The sequence below is a fragment of the Athene noctua genome, chromosome 12 (assembly GCF_965140245.1).
Source record: "Athene noctua chromosome 12, bAthNoc1.hap1.1, whole genome shotgun sequence".
In the NCBI taxonomy this organism is placed as follows: Eukaryota; Metazoa; Chordata; class Aves; order Strigiformes; family Strigidae; genus Athene; species Athene noctua.
Genome location: NC_134048.1, coordinates 24,338,940 through 24,363,729, shown reverse-complemented (window position 1 = coordinate 24,363,729; position 24,790 = coordinate 24,338,940). Strand labels below are relative to the sequence as shown.

Sequence of the window (24,790 nt, the reverse complement as noted above, 5' to 3'; positions counted from 1 at the left end):
CTGGAACTCAGATCTGAAATCTTGGCCGTTTTGAACATGTCTTGGCAAGAAGAAAATATGTCACAAAAAGCAAGAGTGTCTGCTCTGAACCCTGCTGTATCAAATTCTGATACGTAGGTCTGATAACTGCCTGTGCAAGTTGATCATGTTTGGTTTGTCAGTTTAATGAGGATGCTCATTCAGTAGCAGGATTAAGAGCATAGTAGTCTGACAGTGACCTTCAGTCTTTCCTCTTTGTTTTTTTAGCACAATGGGTCAAAATTTTAGAATTGGTTTTCACCTTTACACTTATAGGTATGAATATTTTATCCAACTCCTAATTGTCTCTGTAACTGCTTAAAAAAAAAGGGGATGTCAGTGAAAATTAATATTAAATTGTTTTAAAAATAAAAGTTTGTATCCTGTTGTCAAAACACTGATGCATTTGATGAGTTCTGTTTTTCACACTTTTGCACACTTGAGCTCAGGGACCACCTCTCATGCAGGCGTCTCAATTTGCCACCAACCCCCCAGTTCCCACTGTGTTTTAAACAATGTTTCATCTCTAATTGGCTTTTGGTATTACATCAACCAGAGGATCCAGGAGCTTGAAGCCACCTTGTACAATGCTTTGCAGCAAGAAACGGTGATAAAGTTTGGGGAACTACTCACTGAAAAACAGCAGGAAGAGCTGAGGACAGCAGTAGAAAAGCTAAGACGTCAGATGCTGAGGAAAAGCAGAGAATATGATTGCCAGATTCTTCAGGAGAGGATGGAACTGCTCCAGCAGGCTCACCAGGTAAGAAAAAGGAACCATCACAGCTTTGCTGGATAAGAACAAGCTGAGGTTAAAATTTAGGCAAGCTCCAGGTCATAAGAGAGCCTGGCATCCAGTTTTTTGAGTTGTTTCATACTTTGGTCTTTACCCTGTACACAAACCCATGTAATATTAGCTTGTGGAGGATTGTTTTGATGTATTTTGAGTCTTAAAATTCCAAACCAAAGCGTTCATCCAGAATTCTGTCCCCGTGAATCCAGCTTTGTAACAAAAATGGTCATCCCTGGTTACTGGGCTGGGCACAAGAGGAACTGTATGAATGTTTCTGGTTTGTGTTACACGGGAGAACTCTCGGTTTTTCTAGACACTTCTGCTCTGCCCCCCCAAAGTGGGCAGTTGTTACATTTTGCTGCTTAGATATTTTACATTCAAAGACCAGTGCTTGCTGCTCTGCAAGCTGTGAGGTCGCAGAGCAGAACAGCACAGTCACAGCGTGCTGGTTAATGTGACAGCTGCCCAGTGAAACAAAACTTACTCCAGTGTTTATGGGAATAAGAGAGAGAGCATGTGTCCAGTGGTTCAGGGTCCTGGCTCACAGGAAGACTTAGTTTTCACAGTCCTGCCTGATCCTGAGTCAGAGAGTTGAGGCTGGTCCTTACATCGTCTTACCAGGCCTTTGCAGCGTGAGGAGCTTCTTGATCCCAGCCCTGATCAGCGCTGCCACGGCAGCTCTGGCTGCTTTGAACAGCTCTTAGCCGGGGTTGCAGATGTGGTTGGCAAAGGCCGAGAGGCAGAGGAAGGCAGAGAGGGTGTGTGAAAGCTGCCGTAAGCAGGCAGATGAGGAAGATGATCTCCAGGGTGCCCTCTGCTCTCCAGTGCCTCCTGGGTTGCCCCTGGATCTCTGCTGTTCGCTGGCCGGCCGATGCCCTGACTACGGAGAGAAAACAGACCGAGATTCAAGGCCTCGTTTTCCTTCCTCAGCAGTTCTGTTACCTGTTCTGTGGGATCTCTCTTCCCAAGGAGCTGGAAGTTTAACTCACAGCACATAATTTTTCTAGAAGTACCTAGCTCTGCTAAAAAACATATACCTTGTTGATAAGTTACATCTATCCTGCTCACTACAGAATCAATGTTTTCTTAGTGTTTTCTACATCTATCATTTCAGATCTAATAATAACACCTTAATCCTCTTTTAACACATCAAACTGTGAGAAATCTTAATGAATCATAATAAAATTCCAAAGAGTATAGCCATGTACACTTTCCATCCATTTAACACAGGATTAATATAAAATAGATAATATGAAACATCCACTGTTGGTAAGCAGTAGTGTATTTTGAGCAGTTGTACACGTGGTAGAGTTGTGGTTAGGCAGGGTTGGTGGATGGAGTCATGGTACTACTCCCTGCCAAAGAAATGGATTTGTTAGTTTCTAGGCTTCTTGCACTTGAAACATTAAGTTACTTGTTCAGCGGAGCAGATTTACTGCGAATTTAGTCTAGATGCTTTCTTTTCTGATTTCCAGAGGATCCGAGATTTAGAAGATAAAACTGACATCCAAAAGAGACAGATTAAGGATCTGGAGGAAAAGGTTGGTTCTCTTATGCTTCTGAAGCATGTTGATCGACTTTTTTGAAAGTAATGACCTAGTTCTCTTGAACTACATGACCTTTGTGTCTAGCTGAACCAGCTGGACCTGGTGATGGTGTTCTTTTCAGTTTGTGTTTCAGTATATACAGATTTTAATCTTAGCATTTCCTCCACAACACTTCATTTTAGGAAATAAATGCCAAACACTTTTAATTATGGGGAATGATACTGTACTAAATGCTGAAGCATTTACTTGACTGTTATGTGCTGGTAGATGGGCAATACTTCATTAAAGGCCCTTAAGGTGAGGCTAGTGAGCAGGAAGGACTGAATGAAACTGAGGGAAGACTTGAAGTTTATCTGTTGGGGTTAGGGAGCTCTGGTTCTGATGCTGTCGTCTTTATTGAAGCTTCTAATTGACTATGCCATATCAATACAGTACCAGAATCTTGCCCTGAAATTCAACTGTCAAAGAACCATATATGCACATTCTTTTTACATATACTGTATATTTACATACACACACTCTCTCTCTGTAGAAGTATGCACTGCATTTTTTTGGCAAATAAGACCATCAGTGTCACACTGAGTTTTGCTACTTGTAAATTAGATAGGATTGTTGGAAAAACTTCATAGCATGGGCACAGCGTACTGCTACCAATAATGTCTTTTCTAGAAATGCCAGAGTGGTGTAAGGTGTATCTCCAGCGGAAGCCTGGCCAGTGCACTTACAGTAGTAACTGGCAATGTCGGTGTGTAGACTATAATACGAGACGATGGCAGTGACAGCAGTGCCCTTTCTGTTTATGTATACGTTCCTAAACTGAAACAAGTGGGCATAATGCAAAACTTGATGCATATAATTCCACTTTTTTGCCATGTTTTTGTGATATAAGGACTCAGTGTCTGTCCTTCTAAATATATATATAACTTGGAAAAATAACAGATTATAATCTTAGCTGAAAATAAAAAAAGCAAAACTTACGCCATGGTCAAATAGAGACCTTGAATAGGAGACTTTTTAGTGTCGATTTTCAAAAGAGCTTTCAACTTAACAAAAAGTCCCATCTTGGAAGATAATGCATTCATGATTAAAATGAGAGATCAAGAAATTGATTACTGAACATGTAATGGTTAGGTTTTGATACTTTGTGGGGCTGTGTGTATAGATATATATACACACATATATATATATATATATTTCCAGCGTGGATTGCAGGCACTGTTTTTTAACACACTTAAAAATATTACCCATGCTATTTTTGATACCCAGCTTTATGCCTTCAATCAACCCATGGTGGTTCATAGTGAGGGTTACACTTCAGGCTTTCAATATGGTGCCAACTGTAATTCATCACCAAAATTAATGGGATCTGTTTTCTAAGCCTGGGAGGTGGTATGGTACTTAGAGAAGTAGCTAGGGAAATACAGTGTTTTCTGAATGCATAGTTATTCTAACTGTCCTACAGAGTGCAAAAATAATCCTGATGCTTACAACAGCATGACCTTTAGTTTTTACGCAATCTTCTTTTTCTTCTGCAGTTTCTATTTCTATTCTTGTTCTTCTCTCTTGCCTTTATTCTTTGGCCTTGATGTCAGTGTGCCTCTTGGAAAGGTAAGACTGTTTTATTTATTTCCTCAAAGCTAGCCCTTCTTGCACAGAGCTGAGGGCAACATCCTTGGTGTTGCTGGGTGTGTCTGGAGTCAGGGGACTCGGCAGGTCACTGTCAGTTCAGTCGTTCCCAGGGGAGAGTCATCACCTTCCTAGCTGCCGCAGGGAGTTGCAGTCAGACGTCACCAACAGACTTGTGAGTTGCCAAAGCTCGCTGGTGGTACTGTGCTATGCAGAGTTGTAAAAGTAAAAACAAGAATTTCACAGTATCAAACAGGCAAGAGAATTGCAGGAGAAATTAAATGTTGATGTTTGCAAAGTGGTACAGAGAGCAAACAGTTCCAAATCTCAACCATATACACACCGTGGTGGGCTCTGAACTGACACTCAGATCAGTCAGGAGGTTGTAACGGCTGGAGCTCAGTGTCCAGGGGGAGAGATGTGAGGAAGAACAGTCAGCTGCTGGGAGACAGAGAGATGGAAGGATTTTTTCTGGCTCAGAAAATGAGACACTGATAAAAAGAGGTATGGGAGAGGTCTAGAACATGTCATGAAAGGATGGATGGACATATTGCTGTGGTTCACTGTCTCCTCCAGTCCAAGCAATTGTCATGTAATAAGTTCAAAGTAAGCAAAAATGGATCATTAATATGTGAGATGCAAAGAAGTCTTTGCCACAGCATGCTTAGCAGCTGACAGTTCAGAGTTCAAAAAGCAATGTGAAGATGGGAGATAAATTGGGGAAAAGTGCATGGCCTTCACATTTTTCCTTCTGTGCCTAGCCACTTTTAGAATGAGGATGCTGGGCTGCGAGGATCTTCCTCCTGATCTGGGATAACAGAAATAGAACCCAGCCTAGATAACGTTATGTTAAAGACCCAAGATTATGTAATGACTGATCAAAATTTTCTGATCTGGGGACAGACCCACACCATTGCATTTCTCACTGTATCTCTTGTCTCTGCCTTGAGCTGTGTCGATGAATAAATTCTTCTGCTCTGCACATGAGGCAAGCTGAGAACACAGTTGTGTGTGCACGGAGGATGTTTTGCCATGCCCTTCCACCTTTTGTACTGGCTCAGCCTTTGATTGCAGGTGCAGTTCCAGGTATTGGTTATAACTAAGTGGCGTGGGTCCAGTCTGGTGGGTTTTCCTTTTCCCTGTGTAAGGAAAAGCCCCCTGCTTTGTGCATCATTTCGGGTAGATCAAGTGTTTGTTGCAGTTTTGTGCTGGTGCAGAGACATGTCTCAGAATTAGGCACGTCAGCTGGAATCCCCTGCCTCCTTGGCTGGCCAGAGCTCAACATGGATGGTTCATGGCCTGAGGCAGCAGCGCACGTGGGGTTGGGCTGAACGGGGAATGAACCACAGGAGAGAACCAGAGAGAACCTGGACGGATCAGGGATCATGGCTCTTGTAAACAAGGGCCGATATCATTATAGAGTTGCTGCTATTTAAAACATACTGCCTTGATCCAGTCAACATTAAACAGATTAAGTTACGACTGCATACTGACTAATGCTCCTGCCGCAGGACTGCTGGGAACCGTGACACAGCACAGCACTTGTGATGTTTTGAGGGGCCATGACTGGTGAAAATCTGATTTTACAGTTTCTTGCTTATTCATTGTGGGGAAAAAAATCAGAAAGTCTTCTGAAACAGCCTGGAAGTCTCTCTGAAACAGCCAAATTAATGTATAGGCTGATTTTAAGAAGCTGATTTTAATTTCACAGTACACGATGGTATCAAATAATTTTGTAAGACTGTGTCTCTGCTGTACCACAGAATCATGAGTGCAGAACAAGCAGCCAACCTAGAGGGAGAGTAAAAAAAAAAAAATAGTCCTGGGTTTAAGGTGCCCCTTGAAAGCTCCCAGGAACTGATAGTGACATTTGCAGGAACTGCTACATCAGTTTTTCCCGTTTGCCGGTTGTACTGTTGTCCTGCTTTTGGTTTCTGTCACAGCTACAGTAAAGTCCTTGTGAAGCATATGAGAGAAACTGGGGCAATAAGAGGTTCCGAATCATCTGTATATACAGTCAGTACCAATGTTTTCCACCTGTATGGGTTTGGAATTGGTTTTCTGTTGAGTATTTGCCTCTTCTGGTACAGCTGCAGAATTAGTAAGAAGCTTCTACATTCTAGTTTTACCAATGCTGGTATCAGTTAGGGTGGAAGAAAAATGAGAAACTGGGCGATTGTTATTTCTTTTAAAATGTGCCTCAAAAGATATCCCTTGCTCAGTTTAGGTCACCTTGATTAAAAATGCATTTGTGACATGAAGCTACTGAACAGCTTTTCCTAATCCTGTCTCTTTTAAGATGGAGCACCCAGTAAAGTCTTTGCAGCAGAGCATGAATTCTGAGAAATACGAATCAAAATTTTCATTATTATTAGAATTCATCAGGAAATGTCTTCCTGAGCTTTTAAAATTGTTTTTAGTCTTGAAAATTATGTTTTTCGGAAGTTTAAACAAAACCTCATTGGTAGATGCAAATGCCAGAAAGATCTAGAAAAGTGCATAAAATTTTTTATTATAGATATGACATTTTTCAATTAGAAAATAAAAAGATGATTCACATGAAAAACTTAATCCACCTGTAATTGAATTTAGAACAGGAAATCCCTAGTCCCAGAACAAAAATGTCAGTGTGTGTTTCCTGAGGCGGTGTGCATGGTTTTGGTATGCCAGCACAGAAGAGAAAGGAAGAGGAACTGAGCATTACAGACATAACATGGATGAGTCACTTGGGTTTTCAGGAATTGCAGGTATATACCAGTATCTTTTGAAATAAGCATTTCCCAAAATACAAGAAAACCCCACACTATTACTCTGACATTGGAATTCCAGTGGTGCTGATGAACTCTTTGTCTTGGTGTAAGCCGAAATGTGTTGCTAACATCTTTTTCATCTTGCTTTTTTGTCTTGCTAAACATTTTTTTTTGAGAATAAATTAGGTCAGTGTCAGTGTAGCTTCTGCTATGTGCAGACAGAGCTGAAGGCTGGTGCTGCAATGATGCCTGATTTCTAAAACTCCAAAACGAGTCTCACAGTTCCTCTGCCGGCTTTTACAGTAATGTTGGAGCCTGTGAAAATATCTCTGGTGCCCTTTAACATTTCAGTGTCCTCATGCTAAGAAAAAACATGTTTCAGCAGCCTGACAATTTGTGTACTCAAAGGCAGACTGAATAGCTTGTTGCAGAGGAGCCATTCCTTCCCTCTCCTCGCAGCAGGAAGGGGAGAACCGCAGTATAAAAGGGGAAGAATCGGGACCAGCAAAAAAAATACACCACCCCTTCCACATTTGCTCATAACACTTATGGCCTTTTAGTCTAACTTGAGGGCAGATACTGGCTGGTTAGAAAAGTTAATGAGGTGTTAAAAAGGTCAGAATTTTACATTCCTCCTAAAATTCTAGCGGATTTGTTGTTATTCACCTGCAGTCATTCTTCTACCCGCACGTGGCTGCTGGGTCCCATCCAGCACAAGCTCTCCGCACTCCTGGCGTGTTCTCTGAGTAGCACCAACAGTCAAAAGAAACGTAAGTGCTTTTCTGAGGCCTTGAGGACTGGCAGGACTGTCACAGCTGCAATGGAACCACGGCAGCATCGAGGCTGATCTCAGTGCCGGGGTTTTACATCGATCCTGCAGGGACCATGGCAAGACTTCCCCTGCCCCTCCAGCCCAGTCTCCTTTAACAGGTTTTCTGCTTGTTTTAAACAGCATCTAAGGTTTAGCAGGTGTAAATCTCTTGGGTGTAACTTCACTGAGCTTAGGAAGTGCCAGCATGAGCAGGGTTTCACTCGCTGGCATCGCCGCTCCCGGAGTCTCTGGGTTGAGCGGCTCGTGTCTCCGCTGCCCCGGAGAGGGCGAGAAGTGTCAGAGCGCTGGGATGTGGTCACAGCCCCGGGGAGCCTGCTGGTGTGCTGGGCCACCCCTACTGTGCAGGAGAGGAATGATTCGTTTGCCTTTCCTGTCCCGTTTTTGCATATTTGGCTCTGAATGTCAGGTAGGGAGCAAGAGGATGGATTACTGTGAGTGGGACAGCAGAGGGGAGTAGCCATGGCAGTGGTGGAGATGCTGTGATGGAGAGAATGGGCCGTTGACTATGAAAATGGAAAAATCTTACGGGTGAGGTGTGTGTGGGATATATAAACTCAATGCTTTTCCAGAGGATCTGCGTTGCTGTGAACTCCTTGAACTGTAAAGACAGCTGCAGCAGGCCCAGCATCACAGCAAGCATGGTATCTGTAGTGTTTTACCAAGGCAAGTCACTCTACAAGTGCAAAGCATCAAGTCTTGTAGCAATTCCTCACAAACAAGGCAATGGTAAGCAGCTGTTAGCTCCTCGTCCCCTGCCCAACCCCACTCCTCACCCCCTCCACTTCCCTCCACGGGATCCCCACCCCTCAGTGCCTGAGGGGAAATCTTGAGACAGAATCAATTTGGGGATGGTGTTGGTGAGATCAAGAGGGATTTTGGCAAGGTTGTGTTTTCTGAGACTGGAATATATGGAGTCAGAGAGAGTAACTAACATCGATCTGTGTTTCCCATTCCCTTTAAAAACCACCTGCCTGCCCAGGAGACTTGACGTGTGAAGTAACTGAGCAAGGGTGAGCATGGCACGGGGAGTGTGCCATCAGCACTTCTGGCTCTTAGAACCAGAGGTACAGATCATCAGAGGGATATTTGCAGAATTGCTTTATTTCCGCTGGATGCAAGTTAGTTAACTTTGTTAACCTTATCATAACAGACTTCAAACAGATCCTTGATAAAACAACAAAAAAAGCACAACGCATCCTTGAAATGTACCTGGGGAGTCATTTGATGATGAAAGGTCTTTGGTTTTGTTCATGCCTTGCTGCAGTTTATCCTTTACTGACCTTTTTAACTAGCTGAGAGCAAACCACAGTGCAGTTCCATATGATAGTTTCTGGTGACTTTCAGAGTGAGCACAACACCCACTGCTGTACTTCTCAGATGAGGAAGGGCAGGCATGAGTGAAACCATCTGGAGCGATATAGAGAACCCAATCCAGAAGCTCTCTACTTTCTGTTCACGTGTGATTTTCCCACCTGCATTTTTTCTGTTTGTGAATATACACATTCACTTATTTGTGATCACATATGGAAGTCTGGTCTGCATGGATTTTGCACTCAGGGAATTTTACCATGTAGGCTTGAGTGCTAAGAGAATAAAGACAAAATATGCCTTTTTCCCCTGGTTTCAAACCCGAGAACTGCAGTTCTTTCCCAAGGTAGGGAAGGCTTCCTTGGACAGGAGCAGTCTGTGTTGGGCTCATTGCGGCAGTAGCCAGAGATCTGGGGCTGCCCTGACACCACAAGCACATCACCTGCTGTCATATCTCCCACCCCTGGTGGATTTTAGGCAGTTCAGGAGTTACTGAAACTGGTGCATAACTGTTCATCTGAAGATGCTCATGAGGACTTTTATGGGCCAGAGGGGCTGTACTTTGTAGGGTTAAATGGACAGGCTTGGCAAATACCCAGAATTTTCACAAATACCTTTCATATGGATGAACAGAAACAGTTTAACAACGATAACTGTAAGAACAGACTTTTTCAACTTTCTGATGGATAGACTGCATCTTAGCTGGGGTAGGTAGGTAGAGGAACTTAACACTTACCTGATACAGATGTTCTTTTTTTTTTTTTTTTTTTTCACTTTTAGAGTGCCCGACCACACAGTTAAGTCCTTATAAAGGCAAATGCTTCCATCCCCCAATGAAGAGAACATTGTTTACACCTATTTTAAAAAGTATAAAAAGGAACGACCTGTAGCCAAGACTGTAACCACCTTGTATTTTAAAGCCATCACTCAAGATTTGTTACTTGACAGTTCCTGTCTAAAGCTGTGATATATGCTGCATCTAATGAAATTCTGTATGTTGAAATTACAACAGGGGAAGAAAAATAAACTGTGAACCTACATCACTTAGGAAGAACTTAAAGGGAAGGAACCACTTTCAGCTGATCAAGTCAGTGAGTCTTGGGCATGGAACCAAAGTTACAACAGAAAAAAATCTATCCCTGCTGTGCAGGGCAGTCGTTTAAATGTGACACTGTCATCCCATGAATGGATCAAAAGTGAACAGGACAGAGCAGGAGAAACATGAGCCGTGGAGAGACGCTGACAACAAAGCATTCGGTTTGAACTGTCTGGCTTTCTCACTGCAGGGACTCCTCTCCCTCTTTGGTTTTAACCTCAGGAACAAATGACAGCTGCAATGTGGGGGAAGAAAGGAAAAACGCTTTCTGGTTTATCACAGGATGGGCAGGACAGGGCACCACGTTTTGTGCTTGGGATCATAACAAAGCACCACCCTACTCAGCAAAGGAGGGGAAGAGGTGGGGGTCTGGCGTAAGGAGGATTTCTGACACTTGTAGCCTTATTTCTCTTCACCCTCCTTCCACGAAGAACAGCCTGTCTGTTGTCAGATACTTTTCTTACTCTTTGAAGACTGCCATTGAGATGATAGTGACTATACTTGGGTTTACTAATTAAATAATACACTGAGGATCACTGGATTGGACCCACAGAGTAGCTTCTGAGAAAGACAAGAAATATGATGGGGGACAGAGCGGGGAAAAAGCCAACCCCCTTGTCCACATGGCATGATCCACAAAGCATCAGCTAGCAACTGTTTTGTCCCAGCTTGGAACAAATGTTTTGGTTTGGCTCGTTAAAATGACTTGGTTAGCTGGCTTCCTGATCAATGACATATAAACCAAAAACGGGGAACACATCCTTATTATAAGTAAGAAGAAGTATCACTAGTCTGTTTAGATTTTTCCACAGTTAAGAATAACTAGAAGTAGTTTGCATTTCAGGCATTACTCCCCTCTGCCCACAAAGCCTGGAACCCAGTCCTGGTGTCTCCCCGAGGCAGCGCGGGTCCCTGTAGTCGGTGAGAAACGAGCCCTGGGGGGTCTCTGCCCGCAGCAAGGGGGAAAAGGGCCGGTGCTGGCCGGAGTGGAGCAGCCAGTGGCCCCCCGGGAGCCGGGCACAGCCAGGGGCTTCTCTGTGCCTGTTTGCCTTCCCCTGGAAAGGGAGTCGTGCCTCTTCAGACATCAGGTGGCAAGGCTCCATCTCTGAGCTGTGCCTTTCCCTTTCAGTTCAACCCAGAGAAAGGTGTGTCTCAGTTACCTAATAGAAAACCAAGGGCCAGAATACAGCCTGTGCATTCCCTGAACCTTCAACACTGGGCTCACATGTACCAGCATACGCACACAGACTCTGCCCATCAGAAGCTTTAAAAGTGCTTTACAAAGAGTCTCTCCTCTGTTTGCTTGTTTATTTTTACAGATGGAGCAACTGAGGCACAAAGCAGTGAAGTAACTTGCCACAGCAACCCCCCAGGTTTCAAAAGCAGTTCCTCAGCCCCGGCAGGGATGGAGCTCCTTGGTACTGACACACCTGCCCCTCAGATAGTTTTTGTCCAGAACAGCTTTCAAGCATTAATGTCCTTTCACCCAGCTGGATTGCAGTCCTGGGCTCCATTTCTCCACAAAGACTCCTAACACTCTCATTTCTCGCATGCCCTGAGATTGTGTTAAGCCTTCCGTCAAAGGCTAAAAGCTATTACCAGGTGATTTTTTTTTTTTTTTTTTCCCCTGCTCCTTAGAATTAACATCTTGAAGCAGTTTGTTTCAGTCAAGGGGTTTACTGAATTCTACACCAACTATCTTTGTTGGTTCATTTCTTTAAAAACAGGGTTGTGGGCAGATATGTTAAATGAATACAGGTATGTTGCATGCTCTTCGTTCAAATTCCTTTTCCCCCTCAGCAGAATCTGTGGATGAGGTTGGCCCAGACTTGCACGTGCTTTCCAAGAGCACTGGCAGCAGTTCAGTCCTGCCCGCTGCAGCCTGGCCCTTCCAGAGTCTCGCCCCACACCTGTGACTCCTTCAGGTCTCTCAGCAATGTTACAGCATCTTGTTAGCTACAAAAAGGGGGTTTCCTCTCTGGTTATTCCCTCTTCCCCCTCTTACTCTTTTTTCTCATTGCAGCACCAGTTCATGTCGTACCACTTGGCCGCAGTGTCCTGCAAGTAAAGACAGGCTGGGAACTTTTCCCCAGGATTTGGGCCAGCAATTAAAACATTGAACTCTTTCAGAAGAATGAACAGCACTTGTGTTCCATGATGGTGCAGTAACTTCCTCCCGTGCTTTGGTATAAGAAAAAGGAGGACTAGAAACTGTTGTTTCAGGTAATCATAGGGGAAGGTTCACAGCACAGATAGAAATATCTCGTGTCAGATCATACCTGACTGACCTGTGCCAGGTTTCATCATTTAGGCCTCTGAGCCGCCTTGTGCACATCTTACTTCATTACTCTTTTTTGCCTAACTTCCCCTCCCTTGCTCGCATGTGTACATATGCACGCAGGTGCTCCTCCAAGGGCTTAGGGTGGGGCAGGGGGTGGTAGACAGTCTGCAGCTTGTCTTGGTCTGCGAACTTGTAAGAGATTGCTGCCCTCCCTCCAGAGCTGAGGGGCGGCTGCTCCGCTCCCCTTGCAGCACAGCACAAGCCACGACTGAAACACTTGCCGAGGAGAGTAGTACAACTTTCTGCCATCAGCTGGATCGAGCTTGATGTTTGTATATATATATACATGTATCTATATATAGTATATATGTATATGTACATATATATGCATATATCTATTCCATATTGTATATAGTGAGTCGTTGCTAGAGCTTATGAAAGTGTACTTCCAATCTAGGTACGGGGAACTGAATCTAGACTTGTTTAGCTGCCACAGCCACTCCACTCCTCATGGTTTAGTTTAACATCTCATGGGCAACTAGTTTTTGGGTCTGTTTCTCTGGGGCCTCCCCCCCTTCTCTGTCCTGAAGTCGTTTATCCAGGGCTTTCTGCTCTGCCTGACATGCCCTGAGGCAAAGTATGGAGAATCCTCCCTCAGATTAGTCACTGCAGCCAACATCCCCTCCCCCAAACCGACCAGCAACGTAAAAATCCGTTTCTTGCAGCCTCTCAGGACAGCAGATACAGCCCGGGGCTGTAGTGGCAGCCCCAGCGCTCAGGCTCTCCACCGCAGCAGGAGCAGAGCAGCCTGCGGTCGCGCTGCTGCTTCTCCCTGACCGGGGCGGGGGGGTGAAGCCAATTCCGTCCGTTCAAGCTCTGCAGGTGGGGGATGGATTCAGGCAGTTGGGGTTGCGGAAGGAAAGAGGCTTCTTGCAGCGTTACCAGCCTGGCTCCCTGCTCGCGCTGATGTGCCTGGAGGGGCACGGAGACTTTTTTTGTAGCTCTGCTTCATTTCCAGAGTCCCCGCCCTCACCTCCGCGGGAAGTGTCCTCCGACCCCCCGGCTTTGTTCCGCGGCATCCCACGAGGACGGAACAGGCCGGGCTCTCCTCCCCCCTAGGGCAGGGGTCAATAAACGGCCACACAGTTGCTGGTGAGTCCAAGGGTTTTTCTTTTCCCCTGCCCTCCCTCGCATCAGCACCTGTGTGTTTTTATATATACTTTTTGTTCCCAATTTTTTGGGTGTCTGTTCCAGAACAGAATTGTAAATGACTTGGCAGAACGACCCTTTGATAAACACTGGACATGTACCTGTACGATATGTATTAACGTGTAGAAGAGAATCCTTATTGTATGTAAAGTTTTATGAATGGTTATTTTTTAATTTATGTATTTAATATAGGATTCAATGACCTCTGGTGTTTTAGTTTGTATAAAAAATAAAACAGCAGCATTTTTAAGAAAAAAAATCTCACTTTACATTCACGGAGACCTTCAGCGTCTGTCTGGAATCTGTCCGGGGGAATCGGCCACAGGAGGGGCAAGAGGCGCCGGGGGCGGGGCCTGGGTGGACGTATCGGGCGGGGCTTGGGCGGACATAACAGCGTGGCGCGGGGCTTGTAGTGACGTAACTGCGGGGGCGGAGCCTGTGGATGTAACGACGGAGGCAGGGCCTGGAGGAACGTTGGCGCGAGGCTTGTTTGGCTATGACGCCCGGGGCGGGGCTTGTGTTGACGTTACGGCGAGGGCGGGGCCAGGGTAGACGTTACAGCGGGGGCGGGGCATGTGTTGACGTAACGGGCGGGGCGGGGCTTGTGTGGACGTAACGGCGGGGGCGGGACTTAGGCGGACGTAACGGCAGGGGCGGAGCTTGTGATAACGTAAAGGCGGGGGCGGGGCCTGTGTTGACGTAACGGCAAGGGCGGGCCTTGGGCAGACGTAACGGCAGGGGCGTGGCCTGTGTTGACGTAACGCCGGGGGCGGGGTTTGGCTGGACATAACGGTAGGGGCGGGGTTTGTGCTGACGCAACGTCGGGGGCGGGGCCTGTGTAAACGTAAACGGCGGGGGCGGGGCTTGGGCGGACGTAACGGTAGGGGCGGGGCTTGTGTTGACGTAACGGCTAGGGCGGGGCTTGTGTTGACGTAACGGCGGGGGCGCGGCTTGGGAGGACGTAACGGTAGGGGCGGGTCTTGTGTTGACGTAACGGCTAGGGCGGGGCCTGTGTAAACGTAAACGGCGGGGGCGGGGCTTGGGCGGACGTAACGGTAGGGGCGGGGCTTGTGTTGACGTAACGGCTAGGGCGGGGCTTGTCTTGACGTAACGGCGGGGGCGCGGCTTGGGAGGACGTAACGGTAGGGGCGGGTCTTGTGTTGACGTAACGGCTAGGGCGGGGCCTGTGTAAACGTAAACGGCGGGGGCGGGGCTTGGGCGGACGTAACGGTAGGGGCGGGGCTTGTGTTGACGTAACGGCTAGGGCGGGGCTTGTGCTGACGTAACGACAAGGGCGGGGATTGTGGTGACGCAACGTCGGGGGCGGGACCTGTGTGGCCATAACGGCGGGGGCGGGGCTTGGGCGGACGTAACGGTAGGGGCGCGGCTTGTGTTGACGTAACGACTAGGGCGGGGCTTGTGTTGACGTAACGGCTAGGGCGGGTATTGTGGTGACGTAACGACAGGGGCGGGGATTGTGGTGACGCAACATCGGGGGCAGGGCCTGTGTGGACGTAACGGCGGGGGCGGGGCTTGGGCGGACGTAACGGTAGGGGCGCGGCTTGTGTTGACGTAACGACTAGGGCGGGGTTTGTGTTGACGTAACTGCGGGGGCGGGGCTTGGGCGGACGTAACGGTAGGGGCGGGGATTGTGCTGACGTAACGACAGGGGCGGGGATTGTGGTGACGCAACATCGGGGGCAGGGCCTGTGTGGACGTAACGGCGGGGGCGGGGCTTGGGCGGACGTAACGGTAGGGGCGGGGCTTGTGTTGACGTAACGGCTAGGGCGGGGCTTGTGTTGACGTAACGGCGGGGGCGCGGCTTGGGCGCACGTAACGGTAGGGGCGGGGCCTGTGTTAACGTAACGGCTGGGGCGGGGCTTGGGTGGACATAGCGGTGGGGGCGGAGCCAGGAGGAACGTTAAGGTGGGGCCTGTCTGGACGTAACGCCGGGGGCGGGGCCGGCGCCGCCCGCTCCTGCAGCCGCTCCCCGCGCTCCGCGCCCGGCCCCGCAGGATCCTCCGCGGCCTTTGCGGATGGCGGGGCCGGGTCCCGGCCCTCTCTCCCGGGGCAGACGCCGCTCTTCTCCCCTTGTGCCGCCCTTCTCATGCTGAAGGAGCTGCCCGCTCGGAGCCGGGCAGCAGAGCCCAGCGGAGCTGTGAGCGCGGTTGTTGTCAGGACCGCAGGGGGTGCAGCCCGGCCCGGGCAGCCCCCCATCCCCGTCCTGCGCGCAGCGCGGCTCCTGGAACCCGCGGGCACTGCAGCCACGGCCTGTGGCAGGAAAGGGGCAAGGAAAGTCTTAGGAGGGGAAAGGGAAGGCACGTTTTGGAATTGCAAAGTCACAGCCAGGTACTTACACCTATCCCATCTTTTTACACTCAAATCCCTGACAATTCTAAGCTTAAGAAGCTTGCCAGAGAATAGCCCCGTATGTGAATGTATTCTTAAAAAAAAAAAAATCTTTCCCAAGATCCACTGCAGCTTGTACCTTTAAAGTGTTCTTAGAAGACTGAAATGCATTAAATGAGTCCAGGACACAGAAATTCAGATCTAGATTTAGGTCGCTACTATTACAATAGAGTTTGAAAATTCATCTCCATAATCTTCAAATGTGAATAAAGAAAATAACTCGAGCCAAGCAGTCTCATTTCCTTTGGCCAGAAAAAATGGAAAGGGCATTTAATATTAAAATACACTAATTCAGAATGAAATCAGATGGAATCGATACACATGTAAAGCAGACGTGCACTACAGGACCTGCGGAATAAGCTGAGCTTGTTTTGCCTCGTGAACCAACACAGTGAGGGCAGGGGCTGCACAGTGAACACATCAGGGTAGATGAACGCTGCCAGGGAGAGGGACTTCTGAGCTGAAGGATAAAGCTGAGAGACGACAGAACGCATACAAACTACCTGTGGCTTGTTAGAAAGTAGAAAAATTTTCCTGGCTGTGCTGTTGTACTGCACACTACTACTGCAGCACGCCAAGATGGATCCTGGGGAGCCTTGCAGGGGGGGGCTGCGAGTCACAGAACTGGAAGTCAGAGCAGCAGCACCTGTCTGTGGTGAAGTGTTGCTCTAGCAGCCGCTTCTCTGGAGACATCCCCGTGCCCAGAATGTCATTACTGAAACGACCCACGAAGTGTCTGGGCAGGAACAGGCCGTAGTCAATGTCACACCACGCAGGCACAAGGGACATCCCTTCACCCACTGGCAGGCACTCCTCGAGAGTCGTCGAGTCCCACCGTCTGCTCAGTCTTTGCTGCTCCTAATCCTCATCACTGCCACTATCTTCACCTACAGCTCTGACAACTGTGCACAGGTTAATGACTGAACCTATACAGAAAATTAATCCACTTGTAAGCCTTTCAGTTGGCCCCTTGAACTCACAGTTGAAACTCATTTGTGGAACAAGTGTGGTGTCAGAGCTATAAAAGGTGCTCTGTACCCCAGAATTCCCACAGATTCAACACTAGCATCACACCCCACCTGCTGAGAAGGGCTCTTTGCTTTACTAGACTTTTCCATTTAAAATACCATCAGTGTGCTAGCTGGCCATCGACACTGCAGAAATTCTGCAAACTGTACTTGGCCCTAGATGTCTGTCAGCAGCTCCTGCTGCGATGGGAGAGCAGCAGCGTGGCCGGCTCAGGAAGGCTCTGCAGATTCTCCCCCTGCCCAGTGAAGAGCAGTAAGGCTACTGCTGTGCAGCTACCCAGCTATCAGGCTGGGAGATTCATTATACTCTTCTAAAAATCTGTAATAAAATTAGCAATCTACTTCAGGCAGGATGTTGCTTACTGGACTGGGATCAGTAAGGGTATAGGAAAGCTGCTGTGTAGACTCCAAGCCTGAACTTGTGCTGACGTACCCAGGAGTGCTTTGCTGAGGGATGAAGATTCGGTGCAGTGAGACCAGCACCCAGAGCTGATACAGCTTGGAGGGGTAAGCCTAGGTGACAGCATCTGTTATGTCTGGTTTTGCCATCTCCTGTGCATGCATGGAAACATGGCCCAACCAAGAGATCATTTTTATGACAATAACAAGAACTCTGACACCAGATTTTGAGCCCAGAACTCTCTGGGTGTTTCTCTGGGATAGCTGCAAGGCATCTCCACCTGCAAGACAACAGAAAGGATGGGGCAACGCACAGGCGTCCCAGACTATCCATGCTACGGTCGAGAGAGGGCAAGCCTTGTATGGGTCTGTCCCTGGGACGTGACAGCACCCCAGCCCACCCTCAGGTAGAAATTACCCCAGGATGCTGGTGGCCAGAATCAGGCTGCAGCTGTTCTGGTTACTCTTGAGGCATGTCCATTTTGTCCAGTCTTTTAACCACTGAAGAGGGTTTTGGTGAGTAAAGAATTGGGCTGTGCTACAGACTGTGCATCTCTCAGGGGCAGCAGGGCCAGTACTTGCGGCTTGTGTGAAAGGAGCTATGACCATGGGTTAGAAGGTTTCTGTGTTGTCTCTGCAGCCCGTTTGGATGGCAGTAGTTAGTTTTCCATTGTTTGGGAGATATTGTCTGAACATAGTCAAAGCCCTGATGACTGGCCATGTGCCATCTGCTCATGTTGAGGGGGGCTGAGTCTCGAACAGGGCAGAAAATTACATTCCAAAGCCCTGTTCCTGCTTGGACAGAGGAGCATCCCACAGCCTGTGCCACACTGACAAGAGGCCATTGTGCAGTGTCTGCTCATGTGCCTGGCCACCAAGTGACAGCCATCAACAAGCTGCTTTGCACAACAAAGAAAATCCTTTGAAAACCATTCACAGAAGCCTGGAGCAGGACTGAGACTAGAGATATAATGATTTCAGTGTGTACAACAGATGGAGACTTTAGAGCAGGGAGCCACTAATCTATGGATTACAGACTTCCTAATTATAGCCCGACACTTACCATTTCTGAGAGGCACTGCCAGCCAAGGATCAGTGCTCAACAACAAGCGCCACGTTAGGGATAACTAGGGAAGGAACAGAGATTGGAAAATGGAACTGTACCAACCCCTTGCTCATCTGGCTCTCAGAAGGCTGCGCGGAGGTCTGCTCTGCTGCAGGTCCTGAAGAGAGGCTAGCGGTGCTGGGAAAGGTCTGGCAGGCGAGCGCCGAGGCACGGCCCACGAGTCGTCAGGCAGGCAGTCACACGCTTCTCAGCATAAACCAGGGAGCCTGTAAAGTCATATCTTCAGCACCTCCAAACACAAACCTCAACATTAACCATAATACTAATCCCAGCATGGTCTTATCTCACTGAATCCCGGCCTCAGAGCAGGTGAAAACTCATTATTCCTGCTGCTTTGTGCATAATTCTGTCCCAGACAGTTGTACAACAAATCATACACCGAGATCTACGGATCCCACAAAAATGGACCCTGATATTACTCTAGCACTGCACTTAACTGTATCTTTGAACCCTGGGACACAAGAACTAAAGCAATCAGCAACCAAGCAGGTGACCCCATCGGCATGGACCAAACAAGAGTCATCTATAAACTGAAGTCATCAACTCTTTTAGTTGATCCCTAACCCTAAAAACAATCCTAATCTAAGCTGTCGGCCTGTCCCTGTGACATGTGTTATTTCCAGATTTAGCCACGTGACAATGGCCGGGAGAGAAAACATCTTCAGCATAGATGGAGCTGGAGGCCCCACCTAGAACCAGCAGTACTGTAGTGCAGGGTCCTAACCGAGACACAGTCACCCACCCTCCTTCCCATCATACCCAAATTAACGAAAACTCATTTGTTTACTTCTGGCCTTATCCTACACCAGTCTATCCAGTGAAATGCAGAAATTACCTGATCTCCACAGACATCACTAAACTGGACATTGCCTGAATTCCTCAACTGCCTCAGACACAGGAAAAACACCCGCATTTGAGCTACGAGTGCCTGGCAGGAGCAGGAAATTCAAGCTCTTCAACTTTATACTCAAGATGCACTGTCTCTACTCATGCCTTGGGGACATTCCTTACCCACAGCGGTAAATGTAAGGCACTTGCAGAGATGAGTAACAAACCCCTGGGATCTGGCAAGACACAGTCTCCAAATAGGTTTTCAGTGCCTCCAGTCAAAAATGCTGACTTTAACAATAAGCCTGACTTAATTGCCCATATGAGCTCCAGTCTGCTGGGAATCTCGTGCCCCTACAGCAGCAATCGCCTGTAGCAAACCTGCATTGAGTTCCAGGAGGTGACAGAATGATTTGTAAATACCAGCTCAACTGACAAATGCCACCACGTTTCCTACGGGTGGGCTTCCCACAGGCAGCTGCCTGTCTCTGTTATCCAATAGCTCCGTGAGCATCTTCACCAAATAATCCTAACTTGGAGCATACCCATGAAATATGGAAAATTTAAATTGGACCTGCACAGAATTATAAATTCTGTTACATAGATCATACGTATGATTTATCTAGATGGGAACATGAACAGCAAACCAAAAGAAAGCTACAATTTCAAACTGTGTATATGACTATTATGTTACACCTTACAGTTCACAGATTAAAATTCACATAGGTATCAGATCCAGAAATGCTTTAGGTGAAAGCCTTAGGCCATTCAGGCTTATAATTCACTGTACATTAATATACATTCTCCTTGATATTTGAGAAAAGCAAATAAAAAAGAACATGGTATATTAGAAGAAAGTCATCATGAACTAAGATAAGTATTTAAATACTAAAATAGATATACTACAGCATTTGCCTGGCTGTATGAAATGGGGGTTTGAGGCCTGATAACTAATCTGTTGAAGGGAAAGCCAAACATCATGAGATCGGGATCTTTAAGATTACAGTATTTGAGGCGTGTGTGCTACTGAATAAATGGGTGAAGAGAGCTAACGCTGTAGCACCAGAAGGAATTCTGGCAAGCTAGGTTAAAAGCTGAGACTTAAGTGAATCTTACTCAGCTCACAAGACAGAGTTTGTTCTGCGGATAAAGCGTCCAAAGCTCTCCTGCCAAGCCTGAACTAAAAATCAAGCAAATATGCACATTTATTAGATTCTGACCCTCAGAGGACTCGGGGAGAATGAATACTTCTAAAACAAGGTAACTTGCAGAAAGAATCTGGATAGTGTAAAAAAATTGCATAGCTTCATCTGGTTTCTGTTAGAGTCCTAAGGCAGAGTTGCTGAGTTACTGCATTCTCGTCTGATGTCCTACGGTTTCACGTAGGCCGCTTGGCCCCTCACCACTGCTGCAGCAACGACCCACAAACAGCCTCGCAGACCCCCGGAAGGGGCTTGTTCCTAACGGGCACGCCTCGCTCCCCGGGGCTCCCCAGAGCTCGGGGGATCCTTCAGTTGTGGCTGGGGCAGCTGAACCCACCCTCGGGCACTGACTCTTCCAGTGCCAGAAAGCGGGAGACTGAGGAGGGGAAGAGAAGACAGGAACAGTGAGCAAAGGAAAATCTTCAGCATAAACTCAAGCGGGGCATAACTGGGCTGGCACAAACCCTTACCAACAGCCTCTGCTGGAATGTTTCCCAGAACAAGAACCCGGTGATTAACCTGTCCCTGGGCTGGGCTGCAGCTGAACACCCAACGCCAGCCGCGTCCTTCGCGGGCAGAGCAGGGCCCAGCAAGAGCGTGATTAAACCAGCAGCAACAGCTTAGATGAGTGTTGTTGCTCCTGACTTACAGAGCTGGCACAGAGAGAACAGCCCAGCCTAAGAGTCCAGAGAAGGTGGGTAGAAAACTGGCAGGGAAGTAATTCCTGCTGGAACCCTGTGGTGCCGCCCCTGAGCCAGGAGGTGAAGGCCTGGATGGGAAGTGTCTGTGTCTACCATTTCAGCATTTGAGTGTGAACAGTGTGGCAGGAAAGCTGTGATTTTACAAACGTAGGCCAATAATGGAACAGGAAAAATACACTCTATACCTTCTATACTCATTATTTTAAAATATGACCACGGACCTAAAGAAATCTTGAGCTACTCATAAAAATTAGACCAAAAATATTTTGATAAAATTATAGCAGAAGATTGACTGCCAGAAGTATGAAAGGCAAAACTTGCCCATGCTTGGCTTTTGCAATTGTAAAATGACTGAAATGCTGCAAAACTGACATTAGTTTGGGAACTGGAGTAAAGTCACTATAAAAATTGTTCTGGAATTGGGTTCTTAACAACTGTCTAAATATGTAAGTCAATTCATATCATAAAGAAATGTGACATGGTGAGTAGTAAGAGCAGTTAAGAAAAGCCTCTGCCTTCAGAAGAAACAAACCCCCAGTTAACGTCAGCAGCCTCACCGAGGAGCGGGACAGAGGTGTCAGGGCAGCGGTTCGTGGCGCTCCGCCTGCTCCGGCTCTTGCGCCGGCAGCGCCTCAGCTCTGCTCCGCTCCCATCAGCGGCGAGGGAGCTCATCCCCACCGGAGACACTCGCTTCCTTCCCGCACTCAGGCACACAGGGATGATCTAAGGGCTGTAGAATGCCTCTGGGCTGCGGGTGGGGCTGGCACCCCCCCAGAAGCCATCTGCTGCCGGCAGAGCTGCGTGCGCAGGGGCCCTGCAACTCTTGCAGGATCTGCTGTTCCAAAATGCTTCGACTCGGTATCCAGCACCTACACCCAAAACTGGCCGGGGCCTCCTGTCCGTGCTTCCCGGAGGGGTGATGCTTCTCTGCACTGTTAAAGACGCAGCAGAAACTCTCGGTGTGCTTTCCTGCCATGCTCTTGGGTCAGGCTCTACGCACAGGTCAGCGTCTCCTCGGCTGAGCTACACATCTGCTCGTTGGTGGCTGCTGACTCCCAGATGCTTTCAAGGCTGAGGTCCTGAGCAGACTATTTCCTTGATGAACAAACTGTGATATAAATGCAGTAAGGCTCATATAATAGTGGCTCATTAATTTTTATTTCTTTGTAATAGACCTAATTAGCTTACGTGCATTCAGAGACTTGAATGGAAAAGCTTCTGGAACTGGAAGTCTTTTGTCTGTACATCATTCGTATGTTTTCAGCCATCCCAGTAGTACAGCAACATTAACCTGACAGAAAACAATCTTCGCAAAACAAGATTATTACTCTGCTTTGCATGATCCAGGGAAACATAATGAGCTGCACTTCCTGGAGACAGATAAAGGAGGTCTGGAAGCACTGCCTTTCCCCCTCAGTGGGGAATTCACTGCCCTTCCAGAAACTTCACTGGCAAAAGACAACATTTTTCAACAGCAGTTTCCAAGTTAGGGATCTGAATTCCTGTCCAAGCATGAAGAGAATACAACTGAATGTTATTTAGACTTAATGGAGAGTGTACACTGAGAAAGGAGGAGGGCAAATAACAGATCTGGAAGCGCACAGCACACAGGAAGATCAATCCATCTTCTTTAGGTACCTAAAAAAGATTTTTGTGAATGAAACCCAAGAAAATTCTACATGATCTTTCTGACAAGTAGCACTGACTGCGATTACCTCTTAGGACCTGAGTTTGCGAGCTGTGATACTATCTTTAACTTAAAAACATGGCAACACTCTTAACTATGTAAATAGCATTAATCATCGATGTAGGACATGTGAAACTTTTTCAGGAAGAGGACCACAGTATCTTGTAATTCTCTCAGTCAGCATGCTTTAGGGCTTTCCGTGCCGTGTTCCCAGCAGTGGGTTTCCTCAGCAGCAGTACACCCCGCTGACACTACTCTGTCCCCAGCGCTCCGCTTCTCCTGGTTCTGCTGTAGCTGCCCTTGTTGTTAAAGCTCTGCAGAGAAAATCTCCTTTCCTCACTGTTGTGGAAAGTGCTTTGCAATACTCAAAGGAAAAACACTAATGAGTTAGAAACTGTTACTGTGCAAGTCTAAGTAAATAAATTGCAGCTTCAAACAAAAGAAAGCACAGAAAAGGTACACGCTCCTTAACAGGGGAAGGCACACATATTACATGTTTATAAGACAAGCCAGAGAAAAGCAGAGGGCAGCTATGTGAGCTGGAGTTCAGGTGCTCCTGAGCTATTATGGGTTCCAGAAGGGATGCTCAGGAAGCACTCTGTGTAAATCTCTTCACCCAAAACCACCACACACTCTCAAACAAGACTGTTGGTTTTGGACAGAGTTAGAAAGCATTGGTGTTACACTTCCCTGTAACTTCAGAGAATGAAGGAGATGAGGATGGCAATATCCACCAAGTATTGTAATAAAAAGACAACAACCTACAGCAGTTTAGATTCCTTTGTATATGAAAAAGGGAACTTTTAAAGTGTCCAGTTCCCCAAAGAGCCTTCTTTAAGCCCCAGGTGAACCAGCCAGTACCGTTGCAGTTGCTTAACTGATAGGGGCTGTGAAAAGAACTCAGGCATTCCAGCTTGGCAGGAAAGACAAGGCTCTGTTTTTACATTCTTAGCACAGGAACTTCCAGAGGTCACTCTGGTATCCGTTACTTGGATTTTTATCAGCTAACCTAGGCCCTGAATGAAGGATTTGTATACCCTAATGATGGATGGTCACTTAGTCTAAACCTGCAAGAACATACTTTAGATATTGTACATAAAACTGTATGACCACCTGCAGATATTTGTGTGTGACACACACAGGTCCTCACTGCCATATCACAGTTACACATCAGAAATTGTGGAGAGGTAAAAGGCAAACACAGTGAAGCAGAAGGGCCACACTGTGAAAGCAACCTGCCATGCTCTTACCCATTTTTTACCAAGAGAAATATGTAGTAACAGGGCAAATATAGGGAAAAGGGAAAGGATTTTAGCTTCGTAGACTGAGTGTTTCATTTGGCAGTTATGGGTCTGAAATTCTTAAAATACTGTCTGTATGTTTTATGGGATGTGTGAAAGCTGTGTTGCAGTTAAGGCATTAGCACATCTGGGGTGCAGATTGACTTCACACTCAGACATTCAAAGTTTATCATGAACAGATACAACATTCATATGCTTTGCTAGGGAAATTACTAATATGCTGTCTTTTACAATTTTCCAGTCCAAAAAACCTCAGTGTTTCGAAAGTTCACAGCCACTGACATTCATAACTCGCCCGTGCTCTATAAAGGTCCCTCAAAGTGCTGAAGTTTGGATCTGAGGTTACAGCCTCTCCAGCAAGAAAGCATCTGGCTCTTTATCTGTTCATTGGTGTCTCTCTCTTCGGTCTTTGTTGTTTCACACTCAGTATAATTCACAGAGCAGTGACACTCAGCCCAATGGTATTTTTTGGCGCCTAACTCTGCCGTGGACAGGAGCGATCCTGCAGTGCAATGAGTCAGTTGGGTTTGTCCCGCTGCAGCCTGCCCGGGGTATGGCACTCAGAGCCATCCGGCGGGAAGGAAAAGCAGCCGAGATGAAAGAACCAAGCCAGAAGTTCAGAAAAGCCCCTTCAGCCTGAGCAAATGTGGGT

The 24,790-nt window shown here is 47.1% G+C and overlaps 1 protein-coding gene across 1 annotated transcript in view; it reads left to right on the top strand.

Annotated features, from left to right (window-relative positions):
* The window catches only part of JAKMIP2 (janus kinase and microtubule interacting protein 2), a 60,941-nt gene extending 47,230 nt beyond the window's left edge, over positions 1 to 13,711 (top strand). The window contains exons 19-23 of the mRNA XM_074916547.1: positions 575 to 778; positions 2,284 to 2,349; positions 3,891 to 3,963; positions 7,404 to 8,289; positions 9,652 to 13,711. Of these exons, the coding sequence (XP_074772648.1) occupies positions 575 to 778; positions 2,284 to 2,349; positions 3,891 to 3,941 (321 nt within the window). The 3' untranslated portion in view covers positions 3,942 to 3,963; positions 7,404 to 8,289; positions 9,652 to 13,711. The remainder of the gene's footprint in view (positions 1 to 574; positions 779 to 2,283; positions 2,350 to 3,890; positions 3,964 to 7,403; positions 8,290 to 9,651) is intronic.
* Positions 13,712 to 24,790: the final 11,079 nt, after the last annotated feature.